The 26,076-nt window shown below is 37.9% G+C and overlaps 1 protein-coding gene across 1 annotated transcript in view; it reads right to left on the bottom strand.

Moving 5' to 3' along the window:
- SNX14 (sorting nexin 14) overlaps nt 1–26,076 on the bottom strand; it is a 57,493-nt gene that overhangs the window by 5,850 nt on the left and 25,567 nt on the right. Inside the window, exons 15-26 of the mRNA XM_009282701.1 lie at nt 25,655–25,713; nt 22,037–22,063; nt 17,981–18,113; nt 13,062–13,263; nt 12,004–12,087; nt 11,772–11,872; nt 11,377–11,488; nt 9,428–9,468; nt 9,145–9,264; nt 2,105–2,228; nt 1,437–1,601; nt 288–383 (exon numbers count right to left, since the gene is read on the bottom strand). Coding sequence (XP_009280976.1) covers nt 288–383; nt 1,437–1,601; nt 2,105–2,228; nt 9,145–9,264; nt 9,428–9,468; nt 11,377–11,488; nt 11,772–11,872; nt 12,004–12,087; nt 13,062–13,263; nt 17,981–18,113; nt 22,037–22,063; nt 25,655–25,713 — 1,264 coding nt within the window. The remainder of the gene's footprint in view (nt 1–287; nt 384–1,436; nt 1,602–2,104; nt 2,229–9,144; nt 9,265–9,427; nt 9,469–11,376; nt 11,489–11,771; nt 11,873–12,003; nt 12,088–13,061; nt 13,264–17,980; nt 18,114–22,036; nt 22,064–25,654; nt 25,714–26,076) is intronic.

Below are 26,076 nucleotides of genomic sequence, written 5' to 3'. Positions count from 1 at the left end.
GGGGGAGTGAGCGAGCGGCTGCGTGGTGCTTAGTTGCCAACTGAGGTTAAACCACGACAAGTACATATATAAAGCTCTTTATTTCCATCATGTCTTTATTAATCACTATGCTACAACCTTAGTCAGCAACTCTTAAGTGACGAAACTGAACTCCTGGGTTTTTGCACCTAGTATTCTAGTCAACTCAAATCTCAGCTGCGTAAGTATTATTTGATTTGAAAAGCTAATGTGACTGTATTTGGGTTATATATCTGCTTGAACAATTAGAGAGTCATGAAATACAGAACCTGGAATGTATCTCATCATTTCTTCAAAAGTCTGCTTTGCTCGCTTCTGTTTATCCTGGAGAGCGCGAGGTTCGGTATTCTCACAGAACACAGCATCTGCAGCGAAGACACATTGAAAAAAAAAGTCTTTAGGCAGCTATGCATCACTGACTTATAAAATGTGTTTTGGATTATGGCTTCGAAGTCGAGCTGCTTTTCTGTATGATCTTGACTGGAAGGGAATTCTAGCCTTGCCAGATAATAGTCTTTTGCTTACGTTTGCCTGATTGAATCCAGAATACCCCACCTGTGTGGAGGACAATCTTTTGCCAATTTATTTCCATTCTTTTCAAATTTTTAAAGCATTATCTTCTAGGTTTGGATCAATTCTACTTCAGGTTAGTTATGATCTCCTTACTTACAATTTCCCTTATACTTTCAAAACTATAAGCAGTATTTATATCTTGTGCTAAAACACTGTCTGGAACTGTCAAAAATTTCAGATTTACCTGTGCATGAAAAAACAAGTATTGTTGTTCATGAGAAATATTAGGCACTCAGTTTTGGTTTTAGGCTCCAAAAGATTTACTCCTTTCCTTTTTTGTCTTTCACAAGCTTTCTTTTTGGCTTGATAAGGACGGAGCTGTCTTGATTGCAGAGCTTTGGCCAGATGTGTTGTTTAGATCAGACTGTAGTCAGATAATACTTCTCTACAGTTGTGAGGTAATTTTTTAATTCTTTTTTAACCTCCTCTCCCCTTCCCTTATTTGAAGGTCAAGAACACTCAAGCCCTCTCAAAAGCCCACCACAACAACGGGAACAAAAAAATTAACAATAAAGGACTGTGAAAAGTAATTTGAAGATTGCATGAAGTGTTTGCGCTCTGATATACTAAACCACCTTTGCTCTGTTTTTCTTGTTCTTTGCACACCTTAGCAAATTACTATTCATAACACTTTTTTCTGTAACCATCATTGACAGACAACATGGCTGACTCGGCATCTTTCCACAATGAGCTTCTGGAACCTTTTTATAGGCCAACTTGATTTTTAAAACTCCATTAGCTTCAGTCAAGCACTGCAAAGTTTAGTACTTGGAAACTTAAAAGAAGGGATTTCAAATATCAAACTAAAGCAGTATTTTCACATCAAAGATGTAACTTTTACTAACCTCTCAGCAATGTTATCAGAGAAACCAACCGGTGCTCCTGAAATAGCTGTTCTAACTTATAATGCAAGTAATAGTCAGTGTACAGTTCCAATGTATTTTTGAAGAGAATTCTTCCTCCCATCAAGAGGTGATGCAGCCAGTCAGGAATGCGGAAAACTACCCTACCTGCAAAGTTACAGTAACATACATTTACAATGTTCTCCTAATAGATAAAGGAGTCACTTACTCAAAAGAAAAAAAAGAAAGAAAAGATTGCAAACAAGCAAATATTATTTTAGTTTTCTTAGTGCAATGATGAAAAATCACTATTCTCCAGGCTGCTTATCAAATACTTCCTTTAACTATTTTTATTAATTAGTTCCCAGAGTGTACAAGCAGCCTAGGCACATCTGAGAAAAGGGAAGGGACCTACTCCCATAAGCTCATACTCCGAGATGCAGAAAGAGATCTAACAAAACAACTGAGCAATAATGAATGATAAATTACCGTATTTTAACACAGCAATAAAGTCTTTTAAAGAATGACTGTGTTCCTAAAATGTATATTGTTAAGCTTGCAAGTGCTAAATTATATATGATTACTGCAACAGAATTTTATTTCTTACCAAAGAACCAAAACTTCATATTTGGCATGAAGTATAAGAATAATTAAGAGAAATCACCTCTTACCAACATACATTAAGTAGTCATAGACTCCTTCTACAGTCATCATTTCCATGAAGTAGTTCTGATTTTGTCGTCTTTCTGTATTCTCAGACCGGTTTGCATTATTCTTGAATAAGTCATTGAAAAGCTAAAAATAGAAACATAAGACTGAAAACACTGCATTCAAAGGCAAAAGGATAGCCATCAGTTCTTTGTTGTTTTTTTTTTAATTAGAAGTAGCTTTTTTCCAGAGCTTTCAAAGAACTAATCAGTTTTCTTTTTAAAAAACAAACAAACAAACAAAAAAAACCCCCAAAAACCAACAACAAAAGAACCCCCTTCACTTTCCAAAGAGGGGGGGAGAAATAAAGAGCATGTCACATGTTGCCAAGACACTCGACAACCAAAATACCTGGATTCAGAACAAATCAGCAGGGTGACCAAGACATTAATTCGTGAGCCCTTTTGCTCCTGATACCTTCATGTATCTAGACTTTTATCACAGGCTTTGATTCCTTTGATGCACCCCATTCTGTCAATGAGGGGCATAAAGGATATGGAGTTTGTCAGCCTTAAATCACAGGGGAACCCTACGACATCCAAGTGTTCCTAAAATTTCCTGTTGGCTTCCATTTTGAAATAAATACAGTGGTTTCTGGACAAAATATCCAACTTTTTACACAGAGAACCCCCTTTTTCCCCTGCCAGCTTGATTATCTATAGAAAAAACTTCCTGAATCTTTGTAAGTTACCAAAGTTTGGGTTTCTTTCCATTTATCCCATTTCTCATTTTATTCCTTTATCTTTCTATTTTCCCATGTTCCCACCACCACCACGACGATCCCTCCATTTCCTTGCTGTTGGTTCTTCCCCAAAAGATATAATACTTGTAAAATCCCAAGAGACTCTTCCCTGCATCTCATAAGGAGTCCCACACCACCTAGGCAGTACTCCTTCCCCCCGCCAAGTCTGTGGGCTCCAGCAGCTGGAAAGGAAGAGTTCCCTGAATCCTGAGGCTCTCCACATTTGACATTACCTAGCAATCACCATTAACAGTTTATTTTAAATTATCCCCAAAACTGTTGATCTAAAGGTAAAAAAGAATTCATACAGAATACTTTGTATTATGAAAAGAAAGTTCAAAAGTTTATGCCAAGCTTCTAAAAAAATATCCCAGAACTAGAAGCAAACGCAACGTAATTATAGTGTTGCCTAGGTTGAGATGATTGCTACTGACACAGATTTTTCTGTATCACTCCCAAATTAAAAATAGTTCCAAGGAATGGGAAGTAATTTGCTTTTATGTGGTTCACTTTCTGTAGAGCAATTCTCCCTGAACTATATAAGGCCATAAAACATCCAAATCACAACAGGCTCTGAAACACGCAAGTCTCTAAACAGAATGCTCTGCACTCTTAGGAAAAATTACATCAGGAAATCTGGCAAGACTCAGGTTTTGACTTGCACTTCTTTAGGCCCTCTCTTTTGTTAAGTGCTGAACTGCTGGCATTATCTTCACAAAGTTCACTCAAATTAAACAACACCAAGTTATTACATAAATTACATGAAAGAGCAAATATGGTTAATGCACTGGTGGATAACTGGTATCCAGGAAGGTAACAAACCTAGAAAGAACACATAATTATTCACGCCTACTGTATGAAAGCATCCCTGGTATGTTGTTTAAAAAACCCTGTATAAACTGAAGTCTATATCCTCCTCAATACCGAAACTAGGACAGTGGGAAAATCTTAGTTGAATTATTGTAACTTAAACAAGAGCCTTGTTTACTTTTTAGATACACCCCACGACCTGACAGAGGCGATACATACTGAGCCAACTCAAAGCAGCCCATTCTGAGTGCGTACAGGCCAAACCAAATAAGTAACAGCAGTCTGGCAGCTGATCTATAAAAAAAAAAAATCAAACATGCAGGCCATCTTAGGGCAAAGCTTTTTGACTTCCAAAAGTCATTTCAACTTTCACCCCAAACCAGAAGCAGTACCTTTTGAATGCTGTACGTACTTCTGCACATGGATAATCTGTCTTGCACCTTAAATACAATGGTTCCTTGATCATTGTCAAGCTTTGAAAGCTCAGACTCTTGCACGTGGCATTCCAGAAAGCAACAGCAGATCAATGCATGCCAGAATTACTGAGCCACTGAGCAGTTTTTATAAAGTATATACTTTGCACCATTCCAGCGCAAGTGTGTATTCTACAGTCATTAGCATCTGAAGGATGCAGCAGCCGTAACACACAGTAGCATTACATCTCTGCTTAGGTCTTCTGCACTTTCCAGGATTTTGGCTCAGAGGAAAGCCAAGTGAAAAACATACAATTGGATATCTAATACAAAAGCTGAGATTATATTCACAATTCAGATAAGCACAGGATTTTGCTTTTAAATGTTTCCGCGCATGTTAATATTTGAGACATAAGACAAAACAAACTCCAATGCTTGGAGTTTGCAATGTTAAGATTTAACAGTAACTGTAATCACGAAATATTCTTAAAAGGCTTTCAATGAGGAAATTCCACAGATTAGTACTGGTTAATAATGGAAGCCAAGCTCCTGAAGCAAGTGAAAGATAAAAGGCCTACATTAAGAAAAAGACCAAAGTAATCCCTTGTACAGTAGGCTATCTATTGTACCTTGATGGGAAAAGCTAGCAAAATAAGTATGAATGCTTACATAAAGTGCCTAACAGAAAAAAGTTACTCAACAGTTAGTGAGCGCATATACAAATATACGCCCATACATTCCAGCACAGGTGTGAAGCTGATAGAAGCAATACCACGATTATGAACAATATCCACCAGCCAGAGGCATTAACCTCTCCACGTTTCTTCCTACTCATTTGCAAAGTACAGATGACTATACCAAAAATGGTAAGAAGAAAGAATGTATGTAGCATCTGAACCACATCAGTTAGTGTACTGAAAAGCAACCGTGTCTTCCTCCAAGTAACTACGCATAAAGATACATTATACCGTTGGTGTTCCAAAGGCAGTTTTTATTGCTGTTGGCAGGTCATCACAAGCCAGCAGAACAATGCCTTTGTAGGCATATTTTGCAAAAGCTGCATCAGCTGAGAAGTCCTGACCTATTCTAGCAAGTCTGACAAAAGTATGTTCGGAAGACGATCAAGCTCCTCAGAGACCTTCAGAATAGAAACGTAGCTGGGAAAACCAGAAATCCTATTGGTGCCCCTAGGAGTGGGGAGTAGGGTTTTTTGTTCACTTGATGGTTGATAACTCTTTCAGTCTAGTGGATCTGATACAGGACAAAAATCCAATTGCTACTGGCTGTACTAAGGTTGATTACCCATGTTCATTATGCGTTTTTAACTAGTGGGGTCTTTCCATCGACATTTAAAACATACAAACTTACACACACACCAGGAATATTCAAAAGGAAGCAGCATGCAGAAAATCCTTCAGAGTAGGCACGTTTCTGATTGAACTCAAGCTTTCACCTGCCCTGACAGACTTTCAAGCATTTCTTATTCAGCCTATTGGTGAAGAGGTAGCCTGGGTGTACCCTATTCATGACAACAGAGTTGGAAGCACAAGCACCGGGGAACGCGTACTGTACTCTCAGCGGATTCCAACATGTTGATACTAGAATAAACAGATCTGTACCAGACAAGATATATGGGAATGCTGCATCAGCTGGAAATTGACTCTAGCATTTACCAAAAAATTCTGTGTTGTAGAACTTTCTTGCTATGAGACAACATGCCCTTCTCACAGATGGGCACTCAGAAAATGCCAACCTTCCGTCTCTTCGGCTGCCTGCCAGATCTCCTCATTGACTCCGTACAGGTAGCTCACGCAATCCTGGTACAGACATTTTGCATTCATCTCCATCACCAGCTTCTATTGGGTAAGAGTGCTGCACAGTGCTTGTATCTCTTCACGAAGATGTCACATGGCACAACAGAAGTTAAACTGCAGAACTGAACAACTGAAGTCTATGATGTATTGGGTGGGGGGGGGGGGGGGGGATGCAGACTGTTACCTCAGTCTACCTTTGGACTGAATACCCCTTGGTGCCTGCATTCCTAGACAGCGTTTTCCAGCTTAGTTTCATCTGAAATAAATTCAGTTAATGAGTTCTGAGACAGCTCCCTAGTACGAGAGAAAATGCGATAAGCAGAGATGATCAGGAGATTTGCTTCCAAAAAGCAGCATTGATCTGAACTAAAACGGTCTGGCAGATGAAACCAGTGTGGCTTACAAATCAAATCCAAGACGTGACAAGATGTAAATAGCGCAGTGTCCTGGCACCTGGCACAAAGCTTTTCCCAAGCGTGGGCGGACTTGAGAAAGAGAAAACTGTCTTCCAAAGAAGGCACAAGCACCCCAACAAATCAGCAAGAGGGATGAATTTCACAATGTGCATGGGAAGACTCAGCAGAGACCATAACGCAGCACAACCTGGATATCTCTACTAATCACAGTTATCGTGTGAGTAAGTGTGCGCGCTCTGGCTAAACTGATGGGAAATTAGTGAGAAAGCAGTCAGCACATTAATTCCTTATAGATACATGCCTCTTCTGGTCAAAACTGGTAGTATAATTTGAGCACAAACAGATACTAAGTATCTGATCATAGAACTGTCTTGCAGCATCCCCCAAGGCAAAGTGTCTTGAGTACCCACCATTAAATAATAATCATAGCTCTGCAGAAGATATACCAAACTTTCTATCTGTTTACAGCAAATGGCTCCCCAAAACAAAACAGATTTCTTTTGGGAAAGAAAAAAGAAAATCTAAAATGTATGTAGAACCAATTACTTATTCATAGAACAGTTAACTAGAACAAAGTTGCTTAGAAAAACAGTGAACTCACTCTCACGATAGATAGCGAGAAGGAGTGGAGAGCTGGGGCTAGCTTCATCTTTTTTGCTGTCTGCAAGGAAACTCTCATGACAAAAGCACCTCCTACAGGGTAAATCAGCCGTACTAGCAACAACTTCGACTCAGACTCTACAAACTTCTGTCTCCAATGGAGTACATACGTGGACAGTTAGTCAACAATGATAAGGAGGTTTCTCCTAAAATACTATTTCTGAAAATGACATTATAAACCAGAAGGCAGTAAAGATCTACATTTTGTTTAGGGAAACTTCAGTATTCCAAAAGGAAAGCCAAAATGCAGCCAGCTCTTTGCTTTCCTGGGACCACCATGGTTGAAAAGAATTGGGAAAACCTCATTTCGGAGCCCGAATTTCTGTACACGTTCTTTTACAAAAATAACATACTGACACTTCAGAGTTTGTATTTTAACTAAGCAATGCTATATACATTTTTTTAACCTTTTACAATGCAAAATGGTTTTGAACACCACTTTAAAGAATTAATTTTGGTCCTTTAATAAAGTTTATTAAACTACAGAAAGAACCGACTTCACAGAATGCTTCAGAGTGCAAAGCTTGTTGCTCAAATATTTTAAGTATTTATTTAATATTTGCTGTAGCAATTCAGACTTCTGGTTTAGAAAATGAAATCTAAACAAATTAATAGATTTAACTGCCATTGTACTTAATCAGTATAAAAGTTTTGTAGCTGCAAATTCTGTAAGTGTCGTAACACTATAAAAATATCCATAGTGAGGGAAATCAAAAAGGTCCTCTTTTTTTAACAGCCCATCACCAACAAGAACCATAAATGGATCCTGGGCTTCTAGCTCCTGCAAGAAAAGAACGGGCATAGACAGTACTTTTCACCAATACTCTTCCAGCCTCCAATCGTTTTCAACTAAAAAAAAGTTCAAGAGCTGGATGCAGTTTCTCTACAGGTACTCACCCTGAACGTATTTCCTTTTTTTGTGAATTTGTCCAGTCTCACCTTATAGTTGTTTAAACTTCTGGTATTCACAACATCTTTTGGCAAGGATTTCCACAAATTTACCAAACTATCGCAAGAGCTACCACTTTTTGTTTTGAACCTGGCTCCTACCACCTTCATTTAATGCCTCTTAGTTTTTGCGCTAGAAGAGAGGGGAAAAAAACCCAATCTTTATCCCCTGCCCTCTCATGCTATGCATTATTCTTTAGACTATCATATATCTCCAATTCATCACTTTGCAAAATGAAGTGTCCCAGCTTACATAGTCCAGTTTCAACTCCTCTTCCCAAAGCTAATGAGATAGCAGAGAAGCATACAGTACTGAGTTTTCTTTTAGAACCTCTCACATAGCAAAGTGTACGCACATTATTGTCCCAAATCACATCAACTCTGTAACACTGAGCTTGGGTCTCCGAAATCCTAGTCCAGAAGCAATATTCCTGTGTAAATTCCACAAATCCATTAACACTCTAAAGAAATCTAACACAGAAATATGAAGACCAGTGTCTTTTTAAAGCCCCTGAAGCTAACAGAAGTCTTTCAAGTAAGTTTTACCAGTCTCTAGCCACAAATACAAGACAACTAAGAAAGGACCTAGCTTTTCCTATAGTCAAATAAAAGGTTAAAATTGGAAGCTTTAGCTGTGGCAATGTTGGAGAGCGAAACTACAGCCAAGTTAACCTATTATGTATGCCAGACATCAATGAACTGTATACTAACATTTTAAAGGCAGATGAACAGGTATCAGCACTTTGACAATTTTGGCTTGTAGCACTTTGACAAGCCACATGTTTGTGAAACACTCAAGCTCGTCTCACTTCAGAAAGGAAGCTGCCTTACGGTATTAAAACATTCCGCATTTTACACCTTTGCTTTCCCTCTTCTCCGCTCTGTACTTCCCAAGCTCTCTACTCTGTATCCTCATGTCCAAATCCAGTAATAATTTAAAAAAAAACAAGAAAAAAAAGAAAACCAACAAAAACCACAAAATCAACAACCAACCCTCAAAAGTCATTCAGACAAAGATATTTACAAGACAGAAGATGACAAATCTCTCTGCACGACTGTTCTCCTTCTTGTGTGAAAAGACAACACAAAATAGATAAGCTGTTTTATTTATGTTTTTTTTCTGTTTATTCTTTGCATTTTCAGAGTATGGTCAATTTTCCCCACTCCTGTAAAGTGGGAAAGGAAGAAGACTTACTATACCTTCTTGTTGTTTTCAGAAGTAGGACTCAAGATGGTAAGTTCAGGCCTACTTGGTTTAGGCTTGGGAGATTCACAGGAGTTGATAAAATTCATGATGAATGGCTCCAAATGCTGACCTTTCTGAAATAAGATATGAATGACCTGTCACTTGCATAATTATAGGAAAAAAACAAACAAAAACCTGAGTTTCCAAACAAATTTTTTACTAGCCTGTAAGTTAGTAGCACATAAAATCAGTCATTGAAGTTCTGGAAGACGTTGGAAAACTGGAAGACTTACTCACCTCTTTCATCAGCTTTCCTGGAACAGATTTTATAATTTTACCTATAATTAGAAACAAACAAACAAAAACTTTGTTATCACTGCCTGATCTTAAAGACATTTTGCTCTGCTACATTTTATGTACTCGTCTAGTACTTAATTTAAAAATACAATAGTTTTTTAAATCTGGGGTTTTTTTTTTTAATGGGGCACAAAAAGCTATGAAGTCTTCCACATACCTCGTTTATAACTTAATGCTTAGTACTTTTCAAGAACAGATACTTAAAATATGAAAAATACAGATGATTATTTAAATACTTTTGGAAAAAAACCACAAAAAACAAAGTACTCTAGATCTGCCTTTGTAATTTTTCTAGAAGCTCAAACATAAATAGCTGTATTACCATAACAGCAGTACTATATGACACCGGCATTGGCACAATTTTCTGTATTTAATTTCTTCATCCTTCATAAACGTTTATCACAAAAGAAATCACAAAAAACTGAGATTCTCCTCCTTCCCTAAAAAGATCAGCTAATCTGGAGAGATTCTGGAAGGATCCAGTCTTGAAAATACTGGTGAGTAAAGTTTTAAAAATTGGACAGGCTACAGCTGTGGTCTTAAAAATCACCTCTTCTGTCCTGTTAAGGCTACCAGGATACAGCATAGTAACTTTGAATGCTGAAAAATGAAAGTGTCTAGGATTAGTTTTATTTTAAGCACTACATTTACAGTATTATTTTTCTTATCTACATGTCATTAAATTTGGAACTTACATCGGAAAGTATGTACAATGTTTAAATGATAATAATAAAAATCACTCGTTCTCACAAAAAGTCCAACCGAAATGCCAAGACTTGTTAAAATGATGTTTAGGGAAGTGAAGTATAGTCTCAGACATGAGATGTATGACAGTAAACACCATAATTGTAAGCTTTTTTTAACAACGTATAGTTGGATCTACAGAGGAGGCCTAAAACCAAACAAAACACTTTAACTGGCAGATGACAACTGAAATCTCATTCAACAAATTATAAGCTTTTTTTTAACAATGTATAGTTGGATCTACAGAGGAGGCCTGAAACCAAACAAAACACTTTAACTGGCGGATGACAACTGAAATCTCATTCAACGACTTAGTAAGCACACTAAGAGAACGGCCACCCCAGCAGGTTCACACCAACCAGGAGAAAAGCAGAAATGCAGTGGCACAGTTCAGACATGGCTTTCCTGGACCACGCTCGTGCCAGAACCACAAGTGCTACAATACACAAAGACAGAATGGCCATGAGGTTGACCTTACCAGCTCAGGCCCACTATCATGAGACAGCTACGTTGCAGCCAAGCTGTAAAGTCATGCTGCAGTCTACTTTTTGGATTTATTATCAACTGTTACATTAGACATCAAGAATTTCTCAACTTCTCAATTTCCATTTCGCCTGCCAAGATCATACACACCACTGCCTCAAATTCTATTAAGTAGCTCATGTTAAAAAGAGATCTTAACGCTAATACTAGAAATATTAAATATTGTAGTTTTCAGATTAAAATAAACAGATTTTATTCAACTAACACCCAAAGGTAGTTTCTATTAAGAAATCATTTATACCATCACACCTGTAAACAATGACTGACTTGTCCAGATTTGACTTGTGACAATACCGTAAGTCTTCTTGAACTATGAAATTTGTTAGAGAAATCTTGATCACCTTGCTTGCTGACATAAAGATACAAAAGCAACCACTTAAACACTTTTTTTTCCATAATCTCAAAATGTCCTTTTTCTTCAAGGAAAAAGTATCAGCATATCTTGCTTGCTGAGCTATAATTTTAAGGGCTGTGAAGGAGCAGAGTTCCGATTTCCCCCCTCCACATCCTTACGTAAGTTATCTATTCATTACTACTATCATTCAATCACAGTATTTACAGTATTACTCTTTGTCAGCATAAACAACTAACATGTTACATACCAAGATTCACATCAGGCAACATTTTATCAAGAAACTGAGTCTCTCCTCCATTAGGGGACAGGAAGTCAGCTAAAAGCTGGCTGTTACTTAGTTCTGGATGTTGCAGAAGTTTCTTTGAGACAGAAGGAAAGAAAGAAGTTCTTTAATCTTTAAAAAATCAGTTTCTCTATAGCAAAAAGAGATATTCAAAGAGCATTATATTACCATAGATATTGTCATTTGCAAAAGATTTCTGTTTTCAGTCACATGAAACTTTAACAAGTTTTATTTGCCCACTTCAATCCTTTCTATAACCCAAGTTACTTGGAAACAAACAAACAAAAAGCAGATATTCTTTTATTAATTTTATATTATTAGTTTTAGAATATTTTTTGCTCCAAAAGTTTGTTTAATACCTGCAGATATTCCTGGAACTCCTCTCTCTTGGATTTTAAGAACTCGTAGTTCTTAGGGCCAATGATTCTCTTTGAGGGAAGCTGAGCATCAGGAAACGTACCTAATAAAGATATCAAGGAGATTATTCTCGTAACACCGCAAACACTGGTTTCATTATTTTAAATTTCAGCTCAGTACTGAATGATAATCACAGCAGTGGGAAAGTGGCTTTCCAGATGATGGAGAACATACCGTGAAATTCTGTTAGCTTCGACTCAAGCACATAAAATTCAAGATATCTCCTGTAGACAGACCAGTGTTCAGGTTCATGCCCAACTAGGAGTAAAAAAACCAAACCAACATTAAAAATAAACCAGGTTTTATGCCATTTGAGAGATGAATTAAGCAACAGCAAACGTATGTTGGATTATTATAGGAAAAACCTCAATGATATTAGTCCCCCATATTGCCATACCATAAAAAAAATCCCAGCCAGGTAATTTAAGTGTTAAATTAAAATGCGTACCTGGTAGACAGACATGGTACTAGCCCAGAAATTATGATCTCATTTAGGGGATCACTAAAATCTAAACAATGGAGTGCTGCATAACTTCAAAATTCATCAGGGCTGACTATGTTAGATCTATTTTCAAACTTTTAACCAAATGGTTTACAGAAATATTACTTGTTGAACACTGTTCTCCGCACCATCAGCTTGAATCCTGATCATTCTTCCTCCTGGAAGATATCACTAAATAGCTCTTAAACACTTCCTGCTTATTGTGGAAGTATTAGTTTCACTAACACAAATCTATGCAGCCCCAGGATGATGCTATTTTCCCCACTCAATATGGATGTATTGTTGTCTAGATACTGATAAACTATCTGCAAGCCACGATGGTTCCTAACAAGCAAAACATTTTCATCTCCTAAGAACTCTATTTTAAGGTTTATATATAAAGTTATTTATTGTTCATTATTCCAAACTTCAGAGTGGGTGAAAGAAAAATATGCCAAGCGTTTATTAATATGAATCGTAGGATCGGTATTTTTGGAAAGAGAAAATCTCAAACTGTGGCATGAAGTCTAAACGGAACTGATTCGTGCTGAGGAGTCAGTTCTCAACTTGCAAATACTAAATGTGATCATTTAGCTCTCAAACACATTTCCTCAGAATTGTCAAGTCATTATTCCAAAAATCAGAAGAACATGTATGCAAAATACACTGCAACAGCCATCAGGGTACAGCACACTAGAACATTTTGAGTTCATTTTTAAATAACATTTTATTTATCCACAACACTGCATACCTGCCCTTCTATCATTTCTCTCTACATCAATGCAGAACACAGGAATTCTCTCCTTTCTGTCTTTTCTTTCCAAGGAGGGATCGTCAAAAAAATCTACATATGGGATGCTAATTTTCCACGCGGCAAGGTTGCGGGGTGTATTTGGGGTACTAACAGCCTCTTCAGGAGAATCATCTTCCATCACCATAACGCCTTCTTCAATCTGTAAAGATCCAAACATCAAGATCTACAGTTCTATTTTAATTGGTTCAGTCTACTTTTGCAAAACTTACATACAATAATGAAACATAAATCAAGTCTTTAAGTATGTGTCACTAAGTAATAAAAGAACAACCCCCCCATTTCATTAATGGAGTTTTCAAGTAGATTAATTTCTATTTTTAGATCCACTGCAAATTAATTTGAAGTTAGAAGCTTTTAGTGAGAACTGAAAGTTTTTATAACACTATCAAGTTCCATATCTGATGCTTCAGGGGGAGGGGGGAGAACAGAAGTACTAGAGGAGACAGCTGGAAGAATGCCTTAGACACAGACCGAATGCTACAGGAACCGGCTTGGGTCCAGCAGATTTAGCTGCACTGCATTTTTCAGCATACTAGGACCCAAACTGAAGACTTGAGCTTACTAGGTCAGGCCAAGAAGCTATCTAAACACAACACCACACAGAAGCCAACAGTGCACCAAGCTAGCAGGTCTCCCACCCCCACTGCCAAGTGCAACGGAGTATGTTGTGGACACACGAATCTGACTTGCTCTGCAAGGTGCAACACAACTGCGACTGGGATTGAATTATTCCTGCAGCCCAGAGCTCTTTGTATTTTCACAAGCGTAGGCAAGCAGGTGAAAAAAGAGTAGTCTTGTTTCCTTATAAAACTGAAATTGTTTGAATCTAATTTAGCCTGCTGCCAGGCTGCAAGGGCTTCTAAAACATCGCAACCCTGTGAGGAGGCAGGCGCTGCCTGACGAGGAGCAACACCCAAGCCCATCATCCTGCCTCCAGCCTGTGCCCGCCGCAGCGGCAGTCAGCACCTTGCTCTTCCCACCACAAGTTACAGAGCTATTAACTATGTCGAGATAGGTTAGAGTTAAGCGACAATTCAAAAGTACATTATTTTAGTAAGTTTCACATAGAGACTTGAGAGTACTGCCACTTATTAAAGTTAAAATAGGAGATTTTAACATACTCATTTACAACATGTGTAACTACAGCAAACTGGAAAGCATGAATCCCACTTTCAAGTCCTTTTCCCTTAGCTTCATAATTTAAAGCCAAATTTCCCTCAAAGGCCAAGCCTAGGTGGCTTAACAAGTTTTGCCTGTATTGGGATAATCTAATTAACACTTTAAGGCAATACAGCATCCCTGAAATAATTTTGGCTGTGTCTGCACTACAATATTCAAATGATCATGACTCAACTGCAGCTGAAGCATAAATGCTTCAACACACACGAGCAATCTTTGTTTTCAGTTTTGTTTTGCCTTTGTGTAATACTGAAATGACCCTTAAACTGGTTACAGTGTGGACTGCTGTCTTCCAAAACGGATCTCAGTAGATCCACTAACTGAATCTCTTCTTTTCAAAACTTGTTTTTGCTTCCACTTGCCTGATTATTTGATAAAAAGAGAAACTGTGACAGGTAAAGAGCAGTCTCGGTTGCCGCTACACAGAGACCACGCTCAGCTAAGGTGGTTCACAGTTTGTTTGAGAGCTGAATCACAGGCTGCGCTCTTTCACAAAGCAAACAAAAATAACTCCAGCCTGGAGTGAACAATTAGGGCTCACAAACTGCAGGACAAACTTGCACCAAAGAATGGAATAAATAGGACAGATGCTCTCTGAACCACAACAACAGGGTTGTCAGGTAGCTTTACATCTAAAAAGTCTTCTGTATGAGGTCTTACCCTCATTTCCCCCCTTCCCCAGGCTTTACATGGTTGTCACCACTGGATAGAAAGAGCAGAACAACATTTCAGGATAACAACTGCAAGCCAACAACAGCTAAGTTTCTGCAGCTGAGGCAGCATTAACTGGGTGCAATTTGCACTCACTCCCTCACCCTGTGAGGGCTGCGCTATCAGCCGCCAAAATTAATACTTTATAATCTATCCTGACTAAATGTGTATATTTGCATTAGCACTAAATAAACAATCTCCACAAAGACCTCCTTGCAAAAATGCAAGACCATTCTAGAAACACTCAGGCTTACCTGGCTCTGTAATTTTTGACTAAACTAAATGCTTAGGCAACAGACTTGACCAAAACTCAACTCCTGCCTACATTTTCTGATTCCTTCTCTTTAATTTACCACTACTTGCAGCTCTCATGTCCTACCATTTATCCTATCGGTTGATACAGTGATTACAGTCCCAGCACTGTACAGTTAGCGTAAGATCTTAAAGCAGGTAGGGGTCAGTTGTTTTTGAACTGCTCATAAAGGGGCCACAACCTCCCTGTCTGCCTTCTTCACTCAGCCCTTCTGAGATTGTATTGAATCATCAGCAAAGTTTCACACACTCATAACCTCTTTTCACCAGACCGACCCCTCACCTGACTTCTAGCCTGGTTTTGGTAATAATACTATGTAAATCTGCAGGCTTTTCCACTATGACAACCACAGCACCTACATTAAGCCAGGAAGCATGAATTTCTGGGGTTTTTAATCCTCTTTCTAAACAGATTACCAACCTATAACAGTTATAGCCTGCCTCAGTCTCTTTCCATTTGTTTTATCCAACAAAGTCACAAATTCAAGTCTAGAGGTCTTCTGGCTGCCCTGGAAACAATACCTGTGCTTTAATATGCAGAGTATCTTTTGCTATATTTAAAATTTAGCTGACAAAGATGGAGTGTGGTTTCGTGGAATTACTATTATCATGTTAGCAGCTTACAAAGCTGCTGCCCAGAGCCACAGAAAGCTGCTATCACATATTTCTATCCCTACTTGATTTCCTTAGACTAAATGCATGTTTCCTATAGGCTTTAACTGCAACCAACATGACTTTGTCATAAAAAAAAAAAAAGGAGAAAAAAGAAAAAAACAAAGACATTCTTCAGTTTCTGTCACAATGCACAGAACTCCATTTCACTGCCATTCTTTACCTTGTATTTACCTTGAATCCACCAAGCTTACATTAACACCAGTTACTTAAATACCTAATTAGGATCTGTGTAGGAGGAAATAACTCCCATATCCTCCATATATAAGCTAATCAAAAAGTTGCTAAGTCTATATACTGCACTGCCACCATCTCACAACTATACCGTCGTTTCCCATATCACATTTTTCTTAACCCAGAGAGCTCTTCCTCTGACCCTGTGGTGCCTGCTAGGAAACTACACCTCCGCGCTTACTGTGACATAATTCGTGTTGAACTCTATGTTCAGTATTCACTCATGAAGCGAAGTCACGGCTCTGTCCAGCTGTTCAGACACACAGTAACCTTACAACAGTTTAGTGTTTTCTTTTCCTGTTTCTTCTTCCCATCCACACTTACCAAGTGAAGGGACTTAGGTATTTCTCAAACTTTGTCTAAGGTGGTTTTAGTAAAAATGTAGTATCCTCCCTTTACTTAATGAAGGGATTTGAGACAATGCTGCACTTAAAACTTTCCATTCTTGCCTAAGCTAAAACCATTCTGTCCATTTGAAAACCTTCCTTAGTAAGGATTAGACTCTATATTGTCTCTCTCCCCCCCCCCCCCCCCCCCCCCCCTCTCTGAACTCAGCAACTTCTCACAAGTAACTTCTTGTGCTCTGGCACAAAAACATGTTCCTTCTCTGAGCTCCACTGCTTCAAGTATACTTCTACTAATTCCTCTGCTATAGGGGAATTATACTTCCACGCCCTTTGGCTAGCAGAATCTACCACAGCAATGCTGCAAAATTAACCCATTTTCATTAGAATCTCACCTCAAAAAGAGAGAGGTTACAACAACAAGAACTTAACTGTCCAAGAAATTAATTGCAACAGTTCTGGCCTCTTAAAGACATGATTTATATGAAGATTTAGCCTTTACAGAAAAATGCCTTCTTTTTCTCCTCTTAAAGAAAGAAAAAAAAAAAAGGCAACTTAGAACTCTAGATAGGTTGTTGTGAGTCCTTCCCACCCTCTTCTGAAAGCAATTCTGAAGAAGGTGAATAATATAAACTCAATATTTACACTTTTATCTTCAGGTTGTGGAAAATGAGCTAGCAGCTTATCAAGGTGATAAATGCTTAAATGTTTTGTTTGTTAGGAACAGGTACAAAAGGTTGAATCGGCAGACACACTGTAAGAAATCCATGACTACCAATAGCTTCTGACCAACTCTTTCCTCTTCTCTTTTTAAAATTTTCCATTTGTCCCCCAACTGTGCTTCAGATACCAATGTCCCATGCAATAATTCCACCATTGGCTCTATTCATTGCTGTTTAGCATGAAAGAAAAACATTAGTTGAGGGAGACACCCAAGACAAATGAGAAAGGACTTGCATCATGGTCTTTAGAGAAAATGCTGCATCACAGACCAACTTGACAGCAATTTCTCCACTACTTTATCCGTGGTTTTAAGGTCTTATGGCAAGCTTCAGATGAAAAGCCATGCATGCAGTCCTATGCATACCTTATTATCCAGAATTATAAAAAGGCATGGCAAGTTTTTAGAGAAAAATTCATTGCTTACAAAAATGTGTGACACAGCTACTTTTAGTACTTCTCTGTACTAAAGCAATAAGCTCAGAGGCACACTAACTGGGGATGAGGCCTTGGTTTGTGAATGAATACAAGGAAAACAAGGTAACTTAATCAGAAGCCAGCACATGGAAACCCTGCACTGAAGTAAGACAGCAGAAAAGGCAGAAACTTAACATTTTCAAATAAGGAAAGAAAAAAACCCAACAACAACAAAGACTAAAAGACAATTTTAAAGCTTTTACTCACAAAGTCATCTTCTCCTTCATTTAAGTTATAGTTAGGCAACATAGCTCCTTCCATTGCAGAACTCTTGAATACACCTTTTATTTTGTTGCCTATTTTGCTGATTCCAAAAGATTCTCCTCTCTTCTGTGTGGTCCTAGGATTACAAAAGCCAGAGTTCACAACACAAGGCATATTATTACACAGCAGCTCAGTAGGCCATTGCACATCATTTGCAGATAAGAGAAGCAACTCTATAAACAAGTAGCCAAAATATTTACAATTCCACTTAAATTGAAATTCATTTATGGCAAATTTGTTCAGTGATGACCAGCAAAATTTCTTGATTACACTTTTAAGAGATATGAGATTCCCATATGCTTAACCATGAGCAAACATTAACAGTCTTACAATAGTATCCCAGTAATGCAGGACATAGAATAAACAATTAACTATGCAAAACAATTTTGACAGCAGAAACTGTGTATTGCTACAGGCATGCACACCAAGAAGGTCACTAACTGTCCTTTTCCATGTACTCATATTTAAATATTTATCCACTCTCGCCAAGTACTGTAAATGGTGTAGTTAGATGCACTTTTTTACAAAAACATCCGAATTTTACAAGCATGTACGATTCAAGATAGATCTCGACTTTTAAGCATTAGGGACAGACAAAAGGAACGTGCAAGGAGCAAGACTGAGCATGACAGAAAACAGATGCAACTGAAGAATCTTGGCTTGAATCATAGAATCATTGAGGTTGGAAAAGACCTTGAAGATCATCCAGTCCAACCGTCAACCTAACACTGCCAAGTCCACCACTAAACGATGTCTTTTAAATACCTCCAGGTATGGTGACTCAACCACTTCCAAGAGCCAGTCTGACTGAAAGATGAAGACTAGTCTTGCACTTATAACAAAGCATCCACAAAGCAACAAGGTATGGAAAAAGAAAGATAACTGGGCAGGAGGTGCACTCCTTACTGAGAGAACAGATTTTATAGCAATTCTTACGCCCTTACACAAGACCTGACACTGAAGATTTCTTCTTACATAGAAATGCTAGTAATCCTGGAAAGAAAAATGTTTCTGTTGAATATGGAATCAGCCTAAGGTTACTTATGGTGATTCAATAAATACAGTTGATAGTCGAGTTAAAAATCAATACAGTGAACTGCAGAATCAAAGACTCAAAAGAACTTTATAGATTACTGAGATTATAAGCACAATTAGTACTTTAGAGGACCAAAAAAATATCCTAAGTGTTTCTTTTCCCTTTAAAACAAAAAATTATTAACAACTGAACAGTACTACCAACAGAACAGCAGAGACAGCAAGTAAAGCGTCTTCATTGCTCATAAAACCATGTTGACAACATCAACTGCTGACTCAAAACACGCATGCCTGTGTTACTAATGATCTTCCTGTTTATAATTTTACCCAGACTGTGTACATGACTAAAATCGCGTAAATAATCCACTGTTTTTCCAAATCTTTTGTTTTTTCTATCTTATATTGTTATCAGCTCCAAAACAGGCACCATCTGTCTTACTTATCTCTGCTAACCAAAGATAATAAGGTTGCTTGGCTGTTTGTAGTCTAAATCCATGTTTGAACAATTTTACTTGATTTTTAAGCAACTTATTCCACGTTATTGTGCTGAAGTGAACTTTTTCACATTAGGAACCTACCTGAATCTTGTTCAAGAGCTTAATCACTGGGCTAGCAAAATACAAACCTTATTCAGACAAAACTAGACAGCTTTTCTAGAAGGGTTAATACTTCAGATGTCTGGCTTGACTGTTGAAAAAGTTTTCATCATTCCTGCGAAAACTTGTGCAGTTCTCAAGATTTTGAGCAAAAACATTAATTTGCACAAGCTCAGAGATTTGATAAGAGTACTCCAGGCTCAGATCAGTTCTTTCCCACACTGATCATGCTCCAGCTGAAGGCAGGATACAGCTCTGCCTGGAAGTGCAGTACTGAGCTGTATGGAGCCAGGACTGAACCTGATAGCTAAGAACCACCCCTTCCTGCCCCAGTGCTGAGCCCAAAGATCACAGCTAATCAATACAGAGCAATCACTAAACTGTAACAGGTATAAAGTGACAAACTAGGATGGGATCTCTTCGCAGGAAGAGACACAAATTCAGAACAAACTCTGATGAATAAGAAGAGGGTACACACAGACATGGTGGAAAACACATGGAGAGAACATAGGACTGGTTTGGCAAAAGTCCTTGAGCAAGCACGCAGAGCATAAACCAGATTAGATGAGCGTGGAAAAAATCTGGGGACGTTAGCAGAGACAGGCAGACAACAGGATGATCAGTCTTTTCAGGACACTGAGCAAGAGACAAAAAAATAAAAAAAACCCAGGTATCAGGATGAAAATCTAATAGATTCACTGGTTAAGTAGAAATAAGAGAAAGAACTTGAGGCTAGGTGGACGGGAAGAGATGGGACTAGGATACAGTCAGGTTCAAGGCATGGGGGAAGAAAGAGGAGAGGTGGCGGCCAGTTCAGAATAGAGACCAAGTCTTTCAAGACCTGTTAACTCCGCTACTGTCAACAAATATATATACAAAACTCATTGGGAAAAGTATCCCACTCCCTCTAGTGCTGATCCACGTAACACAGCATTATTAGACTGTCATTCTATAGTTAGTTGCTTTCTTGGCAGGGCCCTGAACAGAGAGTCTACAGGTTTCAACATTTCTGATGCATGATGTGACAAGAGGTTGGAATACATTTTTCTTTTTTCCTTTTTTTTTTTTTTTTAAAGCTCCAGAAGTCACACATGCATAACATTAAAAAGTTACAATTGTTGTTCACTCTATAGCTGGGAATTGCAGTTCAAAGATTGCATCAGTGCCACTGTGCACTGTGGCATTCTTTAATCGTGGATGGTTGCAAAATAATTTTCCCACAGGATCCCTGCCTCATTCAGCACACTGAACAGATCTTCGCAAGTGATCAGCCAGGGCTATGCAGCTGAAGAATGCTATTGTGAACCTCTGCGGGTCAAGAAGTACCAGACAAGTCGTATGTATCAGACAAGCTAGATATTTACATGCCATGTGAGGTCAGAGTACCACTTTCTTTTGGCTGACTAAAACCCCTACACCCAATTAGGAGAAATGCTGAGCTCATAGAGCTGCACTTAAAAATCAATGAACTGCACTTATATCGCAAATACTTCTTATTGCTCGACACCCTAGCAAGTTATAACTCAATACACTGAACTGGCACATAAAAGAAAAAGTGACTATATACCTTGATTCCTAACCTGTAGAATGAAGTTGATAATGTTTCCTCAAGAATGGTATGAGTAATATACAAAAAACTGATGCTCTGACAAATTCAAAGGAAAAGCCCATAACGAAAAAATTGTTTTCTGAGTTTGGATAGCATGTATTTAAAGAGGCACAAATAATGAGACAACAAACCACTGAAGAGCTATTAAGATATTAATGAGTGACCACGGACTACCTAGAGCAAATTATAAAAAATAGCATATGTTACTATCAAACCTATAACAGTCACAAGAAAAGCTGCAGAGAGAACTAATTTGGGGAACTGCTGGTTTTGAGTGCTTGGTAATAGTCATAAAATGGTTATATTTGCATGCAATGTTAGGCAATGATCATCCTGGACACAGCTGTGCAAGATAAAACAAGCAGTTAAGTGAAAAAACCTCAAACAGGATCTGGAAATGTGACATGGAGTAAAGGAAATTTTGGAGCAGCTAGCAGTCACAGGCCAAAAAAAAAAAGCTCTTCAAGTTATGCAAATATATTTCAAAACTAACAACAACAGACAAATTGTTAACAGCAAACAATATTAATACATTGCAAACTTGTGGAATTAGTAATTAAGCAATTTCTAAACACTTGTGAAGAGGACATGGGGAGTAAAGGTTATTGTGGGGAGAAATGCAGTTTAGTCCAGAGAATACATTCACATTTTTACAAATAAAATGGACAGTTAATTGCTGTTATAAAGGCTGTGTGATGCAGTCATGATAGATGCAGCGTAACTAACACACAACATTTATCGTGTGTTAGATAGACTTACCGGAAGTCATCCAAACTCAGGCTACTTCTGCAACAACAGGCACATAAATTACCTCAGAGCCCAGGAGAAAATAATGTTAAAAGGAAAAAAAAAAAAACCCACAAAAAACCCCCACAAAAAACCCCCAACCAACCAAATTTGACAGACCTATCCCAACAAAACTGAATAGGCTTCGACCATCACTACAGATTAATAAAAAACGTGGTACAATTAGGAGCTCCTGACTTAAAACCTTAAGAAAGTGAAATGCAAACAGTACCTGTACATTTCATCACCACAATCTTGGCCTCTGAATTTAAAACCTCAGTTATTGAAACTTTCAGGTCTTCACTGACATTCAGCACAAGCAGCTACCAATTTATAGAGAATGACTTTCATTCTTAAAGTTACCTGTAGTGCCAAACAGGCAGCTAACTTTTTTGGTAACGTATGTTCAGAAGTCATGTAGGAATCTAGTTCATTTAGCTAATACAAAGAAAAGGCTGTGGACTTATTTTATGTAATAACACCACCCCCTACCCCCCCCGTATTAGATATACTAAAAGCCACTATTAATTTTTTTTTTTTTTTAATTTCACAGATTTTAAGAACTGTCATGTATTTTTGACATTTTACATAACCTGGTACATGGAATCAATGCCTCAGCCATCAACTCAGTAATTCCAACCGAGATGTTTAAATGGATTAACCATAAACACAGTCACCGCACACGTGATTTTAATTCACTGGAGCTACTGAATTCTAGGCAAACTGATATGGGATTAAAATACTCAAATTTTAGATTTTGTTCTACAAGAGGAACTGATTCTAAGGCATCTTATACTGTCTTTAGTCATGTTAACTGTGAAACTGGAAACATAACCTACCAAGTTGGAACTGATGGTGACAAACAATTACATTGCATACAACTGTTTGTGTGCACACACTTAATTCTGTGGGTTTTATTACTAACCGCTCCCCAAAATTGTTAATATCTTTTTTACTTGGTCCTTTACTGGAAAAATGTTTTAATTCTATTGCTATCCCAACGATGAGAAATCAGGATGCATCTATTTCTATATGTGGTCATGATGTGCAGAAAATCAAGGCAGAAATACAGCCATCCAGAAATCTGGGAGCTAATATCACATAATGGCTTTTCTTTTTTTGTTAAGACTTCCAACACAGAATACCTTTAAGTAACGTAGTAATGTATTATAAATACATAAATATGAGAGAGGGAAAGGGAATTCTTGTCCTCTCTTCCACACACCCAAAATTAAGTTGCCAGAATTGGAATTTAAAACATCAGTTTTCATTGGCCACACACATTAAACATTAGATGGAAAAGATCAGTTACGGAGTTAAACCATTGACAACCACAGCTAGTTACTGAGTTATCAGAATATCCTCAATGTGACTTCTTTACGCTCCAGAAATACTTGGGACTTCTCATCTATTACCTTCGCAGTTTTTCATAGCACATTATTTGTCCTATTTGTACACAAAAAGCTACGATTATTTTGTACAGTTCAAAGAAGTGATTCAAACCAGAAATTACACACTGATAGTCACTTCTTCCTTCTTTCCCACTTGTATTTTCTAGAAACTGCTCTAATATTTTCTTGTCTTACAATAAGTGAAATCTTTCAACACATTACCCACATGTACATTCCACTAAGATTTCATATCTACTACTTGATCTGACTTTTTAACCAGCAGTATCTATGCAATACATACACAGTATCCCTAGCAAAGCATCAAAGATATGGGAAACAAAACTCATCTCTTTGCATATAATTTCTCTCAACTGGAACTAATGCTAGAATAGGGAAGAGAAGGCAGGGTAAGGTATGTGCATATGGATAACATCTGGAATAATTCCGTAAGTAACCTTTTATTTTTTTTTCCCTTGGCAGTGACTGTCTGTACCAGATTCTTCAGAGGGAAACTCCAAAGCAACAGGCAAACTACTTGCAGATAGGACCTCTGTTTCATGGAAATAATCACTGAGGCACCACTTCAGGAACATACAGTATCTCATATCATAAACCAGCATATATACTCAGGGCATTCAAGTTGGTCTAAAATTTAAGAGAGATACATTTTCAGTAATGCTATGGATGCTGTTCGAACTCCAGGGGAATATGTTATACCAGTCCCCAAACAAAATTTGCTTATTTTGTAGCTAGAGATGTATTTCAAAAACTCCAGGTAGAGGCAGCCTGTAATTTCACCCTTTCTGTTTTGGAAAGCAAAGCACCAAGGAGGTGACCTAATTGTTTTCATACTTTAACTAGATTTAAGAAGTGTATGGCAGGATACTTTCAACCCTTGACACAAATAATTTTGGGAAAGATACCAGAAGGCAGATTTAAAGGTCTGGATGAAACCCTGTAGCCATCTTCGACAGAAGCTGGAGTGTGTTTTAAGGTCACCATTCCTAGTGGAGCATCACGTAGGGGAGAAATGCAGTTTGGTCTAGGTGCCTTCCATTCCTCTTTGCTAAGAAACAGAAGCTTATCAGCACCAATCTGAGAAAGCACTACACCAAAGCTTGAGTCCTGGATCTACAAGAACTATAAAGACTACACACTAGATGTCACCAATGGAGATATATTAAAGAAAACGATCGTGTAGTTTTTGAAGAACGTTAGCAGGGGAGAAAGGGATCTCGCAATAATACACCTCACAGTAGGCTGCAAATCAAGAGGGCTGCTGCTAGGTGTATCTCTAATGAAAGCAGAAAAAGTTAAATAAATTGCTATTACTCCTCTAGAAGAGTAATCTAAGATGACAAACACTAGTATTTTCTACAGCACCGTGGATCTTACTTCATACCAAGAAAGAAAGCCTATCCAAATTAAAGACTCTCACTGAAGTTTTCCGTCTTTTGGCTAGACCATAAGAGCAATTCAGTTGGGCTAGTCTATGACTGAGCCATCCAGCATAAAATGAAAGACAAACTATGAGACCTCAAGCTTATTCAACCCATCCCCACAGTGGAAGATCATCCATCCATACCACAGGAGATGCTCTTCTCCTTCACAGGCCCTAAGGAGCCCGAAGGTGGTCTGTAAGTATACAGCCCAAACCCAGAAACAAGGCTTCTGACGCTACATTTCTGCAATGAATGGGGAGAGCTGGGGGACAGAAAACACATTTGACCTAGGAGAAATGGCAAATCCTCCTTGTCACAACAAGAGGAGATTCCCATTGCATGACCAGGTTGGTTAGATGCAGGGTACGCTGTACCTATCCCTGTAAGACCTGAAATCCAAGAAGACCCAGCTTTGCACTAACAAAATGGTATTCATATATACAGTCAATTAAATCACCACTTTATTTCCACATTATCTTATTCTCACTCTACATTTATTTTTCCCTTCCCCCTTCTGGAATGTTAAATCACATTTTAAATTCTTTAATGACACTTTAAACACTTCAAAGCAAAGAGACATCTTGTATAATATTGCTTGCTCCTTCAGTATGTAATTTGTCCATTTTAAAAAAAAAAAAAGCAGAGCTAAAAATTTAGTCAAATTAGTATCAGGCAGTAGCAAAATTCCAATGGTTTAATATTTTGATGCTTTTAACTAAAAAACAAAGAAAACCACTTAAAGATTCTACCATACCTACCTGTTAAACTTTGAATTGCGTGTTGGTGACTCTGCTCCTCTTAAAAGGTGTCTGAAGTACTATGACAGACAAATAAGGTATCAAAGAAAACACTGGGTTAACTGAGGTAAGGGCTACTATGCAACGACATTGCAGAATTCAGGAAACAAGAACAGAAGTAAAAGGCAAGCTGCCCATAATCTAGCAGTTAGAATATTAATCTGGGAAAGGACAGACCAAATTTGCAATGCATGCTCCCAGGTCTACTTATTTTACTTTACATAGTCTTGGGATTAAAAAACGAAAACAGAAACAAATGAAACTAAAATTAAGCACCAAAATCCATGTCTCCTCCTTGTTAAAAATCAAGCATTTGAAGCATTATAGCTATTATGGGAAAGATGACCATCAATATCATTTTTGAGAAATACACTTAATTAAGA

The sequence above is a fragment of the Aptenodytes forsteri genome, unplaced genomic scaffold (assembly GCF_000699145.1).
Source record: "Aptenodytes forsteri isolate BGI_AS27 unplaced genomic scaffold, ASM69914v1 Scaffold245, whole genome shotgun sequence".
Classification (NCBI taxonomy): domain Eukaryota; kingdom Metazoa; phylum Chordata; class Aves; order Sphenisciformes; family Spheniscidae; genus Aptenodytes; species Aptenodytes forsteri.
Note: the sequence above shows the minus strand (reverse complement) of the source record. Positions and strands in the feature narration are given on the sequence as shown.